This window comes from Lipotes vexillifer, unplaced genomic scaffold (genome assembly GCF_000442215.2).
Source record: "Lipotes vexillifer unplaced genomic scaffold, Lipotes_vexillifer_v1.1 scaffold382, whole genome shotgun sequence".
Lineage (NCBI taxonomy): Eukaryota > Metazoa > Chordata > Mammalia > Artiodactyla > Lipotidae > Lipotes > Lipotes vexillifer.
Window position 1 is genome coordinate 5821162 of NW_006780611.1, and position 11628 is coordinate 5832789.

Here is an 11628-nt window from a genome sequence, read left to right on the forward strand (position 1 = left end):
TCCTCCCAGACCGGGGCACGAACCCGTATCCCCTGCATCGGCAGGCGGACTCTCAACCACTGCGCCACCAGGGAGGCCCGATGTTTGCTTTTTTTGCTTTTCACGGCAGGCAACTTAAGTACTCTTAGTGAAATAAGAGGGGCAGGTGAAATACGGTTTAAATAAATGGATGAGCACATTTTTCAGCTGCGTTAATTTTTAAGTAAGAGTTGTGTTTAAAAGTTGCTTAACTTTTAGTTTTTAAGTCTCGTTGAAGGATGCTCTTTGACATTTCTGAAAACTTTTCCTTGAGTGACGGCATTTTATATGCTGGATGTGACTCCTTTTCCCAGCATTGCAACGGCACTGCTCTTGCAATCACGTCTTGCAGTAGAAACAAAAACAAAAACTGCTTATTGCCGCTAGTGCCAAACACTTACTTTTAGTATTTGTTTCTTTTGGCTGAAAAGTTGATGGTTTTATTATTAAAAATACTTCTATAACTTTAATAGCTATTTTCATTTTAACATTTTAAGAACTTTAAAAAGTCAGGTTAGTTTCAGATAATGTGTGCAGTAAGCACTAACAGAGTCTCGTTGAAATGTTTGTTAAAGACTATCTTTACCAGGTACAGATTAGCTTTTGGTTTCGATATTGTGGCTTCCTGGGCTTCCCTGGTGGCGCAGTGGTTGAGAGTCCGCCTGCCGATGCAGGGGACAAGGGTTCGTGCCCCGGTCCGGGAAGATCCCACGTGCCGCGGAGCAGCTGGGCCCATGAGCCGTGGCCGCTGAGCCTGCGCGTCCGGAGCCTGTGCTCCGCAACGGATGAGGCCGCAACAGTGAGAGGCCCGCGTACCGCAAAAAAAAAAAAAAAAAAAAAAAATTATGGCTTCCTGAATGCCCACCTTGTGCACATCCTAAACCATGTCACTCAATCCTTCTTGAACTCTGATTCAAAAGTGACTCCCAGAGCCCTTTTACACGCAAAAATGAAGAACTGCAACTTTTCCAGAATTGTGCTGTGGGACAGACCCTGTGTTAGCTTTTGTAAATCATCACCTCTGACGGTCACAGCAGCCCTGCACATAGCCACCTTTTTTTCTTTAAAAACAGAAATATAGACATGTGAGCAGTCTGCTCTCCATGTGGCCAGCAGCATGGTCTCTGCCTACTCTTAAGTCAGATGCTGTCAGCCTCCAGGCTGCAAACCCTCTAATGGCGTTGGGACCCGCAGGATAAAGCAGAACTTCCCCACGTAGCTGATGAGGTGCCACGTGGTCCAGCCCTGCCGCCTCTCACGGGGTCTCCTCACCGCCGCACCGCTTGGGTCCTCGGGCTCCCCAGGTTCCCGCCGCCATCCTCGGCAGTGCAGCTCCTGCCAGGATCCCCTTCCCGCTTCCTGGTCCAGGGTCCGTTCTCCAGGGACCCTCCCTGACCCCTCTGATGAAGGCTGTCTTGCAGTCATCAACCTCACACACCTGTGCCAGTCACAGGGTCACGTTTCTGTCAAGATGTTTTCGTGCCTCCAGGAAGGTGGAGGCCTTTCTGGTTTTACTGCCGATTGTACCCACAGGCATAGCCCAGTGCCAGCAGCACTCACAAAGCAGTTTGTTGAGTGAATGTTAATATAAACAAGTGAATTAGAAACGTTAGAAGGCAGAGATATGCAAATAGAAGAAACTTAAGGTCACTGCTAATTCTAACACTGAGGAATTGTGTTACATTGTTACTCACTCTTATACTTTGTTGCATATCCTTCCAAACCTTTATACCTGCACAGGCATATGATTTTTTGCAGCTTTATTGAGGTATAACTGATATATAAAAACTGCACATATGTAATGTATATAATTTGATGAACTGGATATATGTATACTGTCATATATAGTATCTATTTTATTTTAAAATGAGACCACATAATGAGTGACTTTTTAGTTTGTCATTGATTAACGTATTGTTAACCCTTAGTGTCAGTAAAAATTCTGCTATGTAATATTAAAAGATGCAGCGTATTCCCTGCTCTTATAATCTGGGTGTTCATTTTTCTTCCTTTTATAAATTTTGCTGCAAGGAATATTGTATTGCCTCCTTTTTTTTAATCATCCTATGATAATTTCTTTAGTATAAATTTCCAGAAATGGAATAAAAATTTTATATATTATTTTGAAAATATTTTAATTATTTTAAAAGTCGAATATATGTATAAAGTACAAAATGCAAAAGATGCAGAAGGGAATACAGTGGAAGTGAGTTTTCCCTCTACCTCTGTCCCCAGCCGCTCCCCAGAGACAGTCACTGTTACTCTAGAGGCTGTAGATTATCAAACTGTCTGATGTTATCCATTTTCAACACTAGCAGTTTGCTTCCTTTTTTATTTCTGCCACTCTGATAGGCAAAAATGTCATCTCATTATTCTTTCACTTTGCATTTATTTGATTTCTAGGTGATGGATTTTTTCATGTTTCCTGTGTACTTCTTAAAAATAAGCACAAGTTAAATGTTATTATCCCATTTCCAGATGGGGATTGGGGGTGGGGAGCAAACTCACTTCTCAAGGTCTAAAGCTATTGGCTAATAATCAGGGACAAAGCTGAGAATCCAAGTCCACCTGCCTCCAAAGCTCCTACTACCTTTATGAGTGATTTGTATTTATATATTTTCTCTTTCCCAATTAGCTAAGCAAAATATCCTCCTGTAAAGACACCAAGGCACCTCTCTTCCTGGCTTGGGATTCAGTAAGTAACGCTTTCCTATGTGGCCCCAAGGTGCTACCACCCCAGGTTACAAACGTGCAGCTTGGTAAATATGTTTGTTTTTTCTGTTAGGTGGAAGAAATTGTTCATGAGTCCATTTCCAGGAATCTACAAGTTTTCTGTAATATGCTGCGGTCACATGACCTTGGAGACACAGGGCTCATTGGGCCAAATAACTTCAAGAAAATCATGCACGTTTTCTGCCCATTTTTAACAACCGAACATTTAGTAAAGTAAGTTTTCTGGTAACAAAATTAATTCATGCCGTGTTTTCCATAAAGTCTGTTTTACAATTTTAAACCTTTTTATACGTTTTTTTTTTTTTTTGCCTTGTTAGTAGGTAGTACTGATAATAGCTCCTATTTACTGAGTTTGTACTGAGCATCGGGTGTTTGTTGAGAGTTTGGCATATATGCTGTTATGTAGTCCTCACCACAAGCGTGTAGGGCAGCTATGACAGTTCCTTTCGTGGATAAGGAAATGGAGGCCTGGAGACGTTAAGCACCTCCTTGCCGTCACACAGCTAGTCAGTAGAGCCTGGGTTCTACCTCTGGTCTGCATGACTCCTATGCTCTTAATCGTTATGCCATTTTACATCCCAGGGTGTCTGGCGATGATCAGCCAGCCCGTAAATGGTAACTTGAATTATACTTTTCTTTCGTCTTAGTTTAAAACTTAATTTGTGGTGGATGAGCTGAAGCTGGGGGGTAGGGGGACAGGGATATTAGAGAAAGAAGAGAACGGTGTCCTGAAGGTCCCAGGGGTCCCCTGCCTGTTGTCCCTTTCACCCTGCACACGGAGGGCCTCACCCCTTGGGGCATTCCCTCTCTGCAGATGACCTTGACAACCTGCAGGCCGAGCCGGCACTCTGCAGGGGATGATGCCTCCGACACGCCACCTGCCACCCACTTGCTGCTGTCCCAGAACTCAGAGCTGCATGGCCTCAAGGACAGGGGCCGGTGTTTCCCAGCGTGTGGGCAGTGATCTGGGAGATCACTATGGGTGGAAATCCAGTGGAATCACAACGATTCTCTTTCATTCCTTCCAACTGGAATGTTAAAAATCTTATTTATTGTTTTTCTTTACATTACGTTGATTTAAAGTGACCTGAAACATAGTTGATCTTATTGGTAATTGCTGGCCTCTTGAATCTCCCTTCTGTGAACACTCATGTCTCACAGCCCGTTTCTCCTGTGGTTTGTAAGAAGAGAAGGGGGAGGCCTAGGCTTTCCCCAACAAGAGGGCCTTGCAGAGAGCTCGGCGTGCCAGGCCGGGTGTTTGCATTCATCCAGTTTACGGAACATTTGCAGAAAGATCAGTTCGCTAGTGGGTGGAAGAAACACGGGGAGAAGCAGGTGACAGCTGCTTCCAGAGCAGCTGTCCAGAGGGGGCTGTGGAGGAGCTCAGGGAGGGGCGAGGGCCTGGGCTGGGCAGTGGGCAAGGCGGGGAGGCCACCTTGATGCCCGTGTCTGCAGGGGCTTCAGTCGCTCGCTGGCTCGTGGTTTGCGGCGCGTGGTCCAGGGACAGGGAGAGAGGGAGAGAGGGAGAGGGAAGCGGAGCCCAGGACTGGCAGGGCGGTTCACTTCTTCCTGCACTTGGTCTTTCACTCAAGAGTACTGCGTGAGCCTCCTGCATCCCGGCCGTCCTGTTAATAGGTTTACAGAAACCCCTTCTTTACAGAGTGGTCTAATGTGAGGGAAACCGATGCAGACGCACCCCGCGTGGCATGTGAGCCCAGATGACCGTGCGCAATTCTTGAAGGACGCTTAGCACCGGGAGGATGGGGCGGGGGGGCGTGGCATGGAAGGCGAGAAGCTCCCCAGGGATGTGATGCTTTAATCTGGAGAAGAAAGGGGAGAGCATTTCAGGCTGTAGGCTAGCAGGAGGAAGCCCAGAGGGCTAGGGGCCCACGGCACATTCACGTGGACACCTGGGGCAGGAGTGTGGTGGGGAGGACGGCAGGGGCACGGTACCAAAGGGCGGGCAGGAGGGACTGTGGCTCTACACTACGGAACCGGATTCACCCGGCGGGCAGGGTTCTCCTCAGGGTCTGAGAGCCACCCAGAGGGCTTTGAAAACCCTGATGGATAAAGATTGCTCTGGCTCCGGTGAGGGGAGCAGACATAATGGGGAGAGAGGGAAAGAAGGGGCTTGAAAGGAGGGGGCGGCAGAGGACTGCAGGGGGCGACTGCTTTGGGATAAGTCTGGGCAGTAGAAGGACAGACCTGGTGACTCTGGACCGGGAGGCTGATGGCAGAGGAGGGAAAGGAGTCTCCAATGATGCCAGGGGCTGCTGGCCAGTGAGAGAACACAGAAGGAGTCAGCCAGTCGGGGTGAAAACACTGGGAAAAGACTCCGGGAGGCCGTGGGGCTCAGAGAGGAGTCTGGGCCGTGATGAGACTCCAGCATCCTCACACCGACGGTTGGTTCATTCGTTCAGCAAGCATTTGTCCGGGGTGGATGGGGGACCGTCTGAGGTGAGAGGGCTGCAGGTGGGACCTGGCAGAACACCACCAGACAACCAGGGCCCTGGCTGGTCCAGCAGCAAAGGAGGCCGAGAAGGTTGGGGCAAGGGGACAGGAAGGGTGGTGCCTGGGGCTAAGCTGGCAGGAGGAGGCCAGCCAGGTCCGAAGTCGCACGGGAAGCAGGTGGGCTGAGCAGGGGCCGGGGCTGGGAGGGGCGGGTGAACCCCCCAGCAGGTGCCAGGGGTGCTTGTGGAGTGGAGGATGCAGTGCTGAGAAAGGGTTCACCTGCTTCACAGACAGGCTTTGTGCTTGTCTGTGGGCTGGGAGGAGAAGTTAGTGGAAAACCAGAGACTGGAGAGAAAAAGTGTTGATAGATGGAGCCAGGCCAGGAAGAGGGGTGGGCGTGGGCGCTAACCTAGGAGTCCCGCCCTCCTCGGTGCAGTGGGAGGCGAGATCATCAGCTGAGGGGGAGGTTGGAGAAGGAATAGGAACCCTGGGAAACTGCAACTTCCAAGGGGCAAGAGAGGGGAACCTCTTGGGGGTCTCTGTTTACTTGTCCATAAAAAGGAAGATGTCGCCCAAACTTTGGGCATTCATGTTCTACCTGAGTACATTTTATTTTCTTTATATCAACTCCTCTTTTTCTGAGTATACTAATTTTTTAAAGGCTTTTCTTACCACCATACATGTAAAAACATCCTCGCTTGCTATAAAGAGGTTACACTAATACTGCATTTCATGAAAATAATATGATTAAATCCTAATGAGATGCCTCTATCTGCCAAGGACTCTGAGCCTGAGACTTGCTATCGCTTTAAAATATAGGTTAATAAGTAGAAGGAAATATGAACTACGTTCGATATCACTTGAAGTAAAAGAATTGTAAATTTGCAAACACGTTAAAAGATAGAGCAGGGAGGTTGAGAAACTGGTCCTCTCATGTGTGCCTTGTGGGCGTGTAAATGATAAAGCCCCTTTGGAAATCAGCTTGATGTAACAAGAACCGCCAGCCCCCCACCCCCGCCGATGGAGCTACCCTTTATCTCTGTAGTTCTCCTACGAATACACACCGTGAACTCACGTGGAGGTTCAGGGTATGTTTGTACTGCCAGGGGCGTGGATTGGGGTGGGGTGGGAAGGAAGCAAGGATGAGCCCCAGCTTCCGGCTTGAGCATCTGGGTACTCAGGATTGTCACCTGAGCTGGGGGAGTTTCAGGGCTGAAAATCAGAAGTTCCATTTTGGGCATGTTAACCTGGAGAGGAGATTGGTGACACCCCACCACCCAGAGTGACAGGTCACTCTATTCACCTCCTTCCCCACCTCCCAGGTACTCTCTACCTGTCACCCGGCTCCATTTTTCATGGCTCTTGTCATTTGTTTATGTTTACTACCTGTGCCACCCACCAAGGATGTAAAGCACGGGGACTTTGTCTCTTCACTCCCAAAGTCCCGGTACCTAGCAGTGGAACCGTACCCGGCTCATGGACAGGGCATCTTAAGTGTCAAGCGATGGAATGAATGAATGAATGAGTGAACTTAAGTGGGTTGGTTGTGCAGGCAATTGGATATTTGAGATGGAAGCCCCCGTATTCTCTTCTCCAGTACGTAGCTAGTCTTTGTCTAAACTACAAAGACGATCACGTTAAAACCCTGCTTGAAGCATTTGGGTGTCCTCTTGCCATTAGGGAAATAACCAGATGCTTTAACAGAGCGTGGCTTCCCAGCCCGTCAGGATCCTCAGACCTCTCCAGAGAGGCTTCCCTGGTGGCTCAGTGGTTAAGAATCTGCCTGCCAATGCAGGGGACATGGGTTCGAAACCTGGTCCGGGAAGATCCCACATGCCGTGGAGCAACTAAGGCCGTGCGCCACAACTGCTGAGCCCACGTGCCACAACTACTGAGCCTGAGTGCCACAACTACTGAAGCCCGCACGCCGAGAGCCCGTGCTCCGCAACAAGAGAAGCCACCGCAATGAGAAGACTGTGCACCGCAACAAAGAGTAGCCCCCACTCGCCGCAACTAGAGAAAGCTCGCATGCAGCAACGAAGACCCAATGCAGCCAAAAGTAAATAAATAAAATTAATTAATTAATTAAAAAAAAGAAAAAAGCCTCTCCAGAGCTCGGGCTCTGCAGCCAGACTGCCTGGGTTCAAATCCCAACTCGGCCCGGAGCTAGCTGTGAACTTGGGCAAGTTCTGAGCCTCTTCCCTCCTGCAAATGTTACTTAGAGAGTTGTGGTCAGGATCAAATGAGGCAATAGGCATAAAGCCTCTCACCCAGTATCAAGCCCTTGGGAAGCTCTCGTATGCTGCGGCTGTTCCTGCAGGTCCCAGCTCAGCTGGGCTGACTGGCTTCCTATTTCTTGAGAACACCAAGCTCTCTGTTGCCTCTGGGCTTTTCGGTGATCTGTTCCCTTGGTTCAGAATGAGCAGTTTCCCAGCCTCTTGCAGCTCCTTGAGGTGGGCATTGCTTTGGTTTTCTCACAGTTGTAGCTATAATACTTAACACAGTGCTCATCACAGAGTATTACTGAAGCAATTATAACAATTGCTAGTACTTGCTGAGCAAAGCGTAGTTTGGAGCTCACGCTCTGACCGCTGGCTACATGCATGTCATCATGATATTGTGATCCTGTTAGTCCAGCTGTGGTTTATTGAGCACAGATACATGCAGCAGGCCAGCCCAGTGCTAACAGCTTTACGTGGATCCTCTTATGGAATTTTTACAGTACAGTAATCCTCTGAGGTGGGGACTTTCATTTTATTTTATAGACAAGGAAACTGAAGCATAGAAAGGGTCACGTGCCCCAGGTCAGAGCTTCTCGACCCTTTGATGCTCTTAAAAGTTATCGAGGACCTCAAAGGGTTTCTGTTGTATGGAGTGTGTCTACCAATACTTACTGTATGAGAAGCTAAAACTGAGACATTTAACCTGTCACTGCAGAAAATGAGAGCGCACTTACTACTTGTGTTTCCCTGTAGGCTCAGGAAAAACTTTGGGATTTCAAAATAAGGATTTATTGGATAATAAAGAGGTTACAGAAATTAGAGCAGGGATAAACAACACGAGCTCGTAAGGAGCTAGTAAAGTGCTGTAAAGGAGCTGAGCTGATAAAGACGCAGACCTCCTAGAGCACGGACTTGAGGACACGGGGAGGGGGAAGGGTAAGCCATGACGAGGCGAGAGAGTGGCATGGACACGTATACACTACCAAGCGTAAGATAGGTAGCTAGTGTGAGGCAGCCGCATAGCACAGGGAGATCAGCTCGGTGCTTTGTGACCACCTGGAGGGGTGGGATAGGGAGGGAGGGAGGGAGACGCAAGAGGGAGGAGATATGGGGGTATATGTATATGTGTAGCTGATTCACTTTGTTGTACAGCAGAAACTCACACACCATTGTAAAGCAGTTATACTCCAATAAAGATGTAAAAAAAAAGAAGAAGAAACTGAGCTGAGCTGAGCTCTGAAAGCTCACTCCAGCTCCTCATGGAAGCCCTACGTGTTTCTGCAGCTTTAGACCATGTTAGTGAGCGCAGCTCACACGAGCACACACTCCACCAGCGGTCGGAGCAAGGAATGATCACAGGCCTTGCAGCCTCTGGAAAGTCCACGGTACACGCACCAGAGACTCAGGGTGGAAGAGACAAATGACATCGTGTATTCATGTGAAAAGAGCCATGGCCTCACTGTGCCGGGGAAGTGTCCGCGGACCAGACCTCGTGAAGCCCGCCTTCAGTCATGGAGCCGATATCCAGACCCCGGGAGGCAGAATCCAGGGCTCACACCCACACCTACTGTGCTCTAAGCCCTGTGCATTTTAACGGATCTGTGGAATTTTTTCTTGGGTCTCAGCCTTTACCAAGTTTGCAACAATGAGCACGTACAACCTTTATGATTAGAAAAATATTAACAAACAAAATGTTGGAAAAGTAAAAGATCCTGCCATATTAGTGGTTTCCTATGTTTTTCTCAAATATTTGCATATCCCAAAATTCCAGTAGAGTACTTCCATCATTCCATACCAAATTTCTCACGAAACTTTTTCTTTATTTTACACTTATTATAGCTTTATTGCAGTATTCTTACAAACAGTAAACTACACATATTTAAATAATACAATTTGAGGAAATCCATCATGTGTATATATCTCCGTGAACCCATCGCACGCTGTCAATCCAGATACCAAACTTTTTCATTCCCCCTGAAGCTTTCTTGTGCGCTTTTGCAATTCATCTCTTCCACCCACCTACCACCATGTCACTACAGATGACTTTGCATCTTCTAGGATTTTCTATAAATGGAAGGCTACAAGATGTTCTCTTTTTTTGTTAGGCTTTATTCACCAAGCATAATGATTTTGTGGTTCACTCACGTTGTTGTATGGTTCTTGCCCATCGCTGAGTAGAATTCTGTTTCACGGCCTTACCCCACTTTGTGGATCCACATTCACCTATTGATGGACACTTGGTTTGTTTCCAGTTTTTGCTATTACAAATAAAGCCACATGTATTACACGTCTTTGTGTAGACATACAGTTTTATTCTTTCGGCTAAGCGCCTAGGGCTGGAACAGCTGGTTCCTCTGGTAAGTGGATATTCAGTTGCCAAGGTGTCTTCCAACGTGGCTGCACCATTTTGCATCCCACCAGCAGTAGAGGAGAGCCATAGTGACCCGCAGCCTTGCTGACACTTGCTAGGGTCAGTCTTCTTTTAGCCATTCTAATGGGTGTGTTCTAATTTTTTTTTTTTTTTTTTTCTTTTTGCGGTACGTGGGCCTCTCACCGCTGCGGCCTCTCCCGTTGCGGAGCACAGGCTCCGGACGCGCAGGCTCGGCGGCCACGGCTCACGGGCCCAGCCGCTCCGCGGCACGTGGGATCCTCCCGGACCGGGGCACGAACCCGCGTCCCTTGCATCGGCAGGCGGACTCCCAACCACTGCGCCACCAGAAAAGCCCCTCTAATTATTTTTGAAATTCAGACTCTGCAATAAGTTTCAGGATATTGCTTCAGGAAGAATTCTTTACAAGAAACTTTTGGCATGCCTAGGAATTAATGACCCACCCACTGTCTCTCTAGTTCCTGTTCCAAAGGATCAACTGTTAAATGAACATCTTCAAAAAGGGGAGCGGCAGCAGCCAGATCTTTCTGAGACATAAAATAAAGCAAAATGAAAGCATTCATTAAAACCACTGTGCCGGGCTTCCCTGGTGGCGCAGTGGCTGAGGGTCCGCCTGCCGATGCAAGCGACACCGGTTCGTGCCCTGGTCCGGGAGGATCCCACACGCCGTGGAGCGGCTGGGCCCGTGAGCCATGGCCGCTGGGCCTGCGCGTCCGGAGCCTGTGCTCCGCAACGGGAGAGGCCACAGCAGTGAGAGGCCCGCGTAACACACACACAAAAAGAAAACAGAAAACAAAAAACCCACTGTGCCTGGACTTCCCTGGTGGCGCAGTGGTTGAGAGTCCACCTGCCGATGCAGGGGACACGGGTACATGCCCCGGTCCGGGGAGAGGCCACAACAGTGAGAGGCCCATGTACCGCAAAAAAACCCAGAACAAAACAAACAAAATAAACCCCACTGTGCCTATTGCAGTGTAGATAGTTAATAAATATTTGTTGACTGAGTATTTAAATATTTTATGATTTAAATAAGAAAGATGGCAAACTGTAAAAACAGTGATTAAAGTCAGGGAGTTTTAGAGCAAGCAGCAGAGATCTTAGGAATTACTGCATTGACCTATTAATTCTAGAATTGAAGGCACTGAGACCTGAGGGATTCGGGGACTTACCTCGGGTTATTCACAAGCATGGTGCTCATCCTGGGGGAAGGACCCAGGACTTTCAACTCCCAGAGAACCCGCCTGCCGTCAACTATTACGTAGCTGCGTTCACCCTTATACTCCAGAAACCTAGATTCCTTCCCACTGTGTAATATTTACTGCAAAATATACTCGTTAAACTGGTTAACATTGTCTAACATGAATGATAGAATTCTTTAAATGATTGCCAAATTGAATTGTAACAATAAAACATACTTAGTAAATCTATTAAAAGTCAGACTGGTGAATATTCGAGCTCTTCTTTATTTTGAAAAATATAGGTTTCATCTAATGAAAAGATATTATTTTAACTTGCTTGTTCATAGCTTATAAAAAAATCCATAAGGAGAGGTAAAATGTAGGACTATTCAGCCGTCTTCACGGTGTCATATCCCCTTTAAAAAATTCTTTAAGTGTAGAGCAATGGGAATATTTTAATGCTATGCTAATGAAATTTGAATATCTGGGCACTTCAGTGGTAGCTGCTTTATGAATGGGCAGAAAGATGGTATTTTAAGAGAAAGGTTAAATATTCTGTGATGAGATATGTCTGCCTCCTAAAAACCAGTGAAAGAAGTAACAGCAATTAAGCATTTCATAAAACGTGGGCATTCCT

The 11628-nt window shown here is 47.5% G+C and overlaps 1 protein-coding gene across 1 annotated transcript in view; it reads left to right on the forward strand.

Annotated features, from left to right (window-relative positions):
• The window catches only part of EFCAB6 (EF-hand calcium binding domain 6), a 234631-nt gene that overhangs the window by 90149 nt on the left and 132854 nt on the right, over window positions 1-11628 (forward strand). The window contains 3 exon segments of the mRNA XM_007454091.1: window positions 2654-2713; window positions 2804-2964; window positions 10174-10345. Of these exon segments, the coding sequence (XP_007454153.1) occupies window positions 2654-2713; window positions 2804-2964; window positions 10174-10345 (393 nt within the window).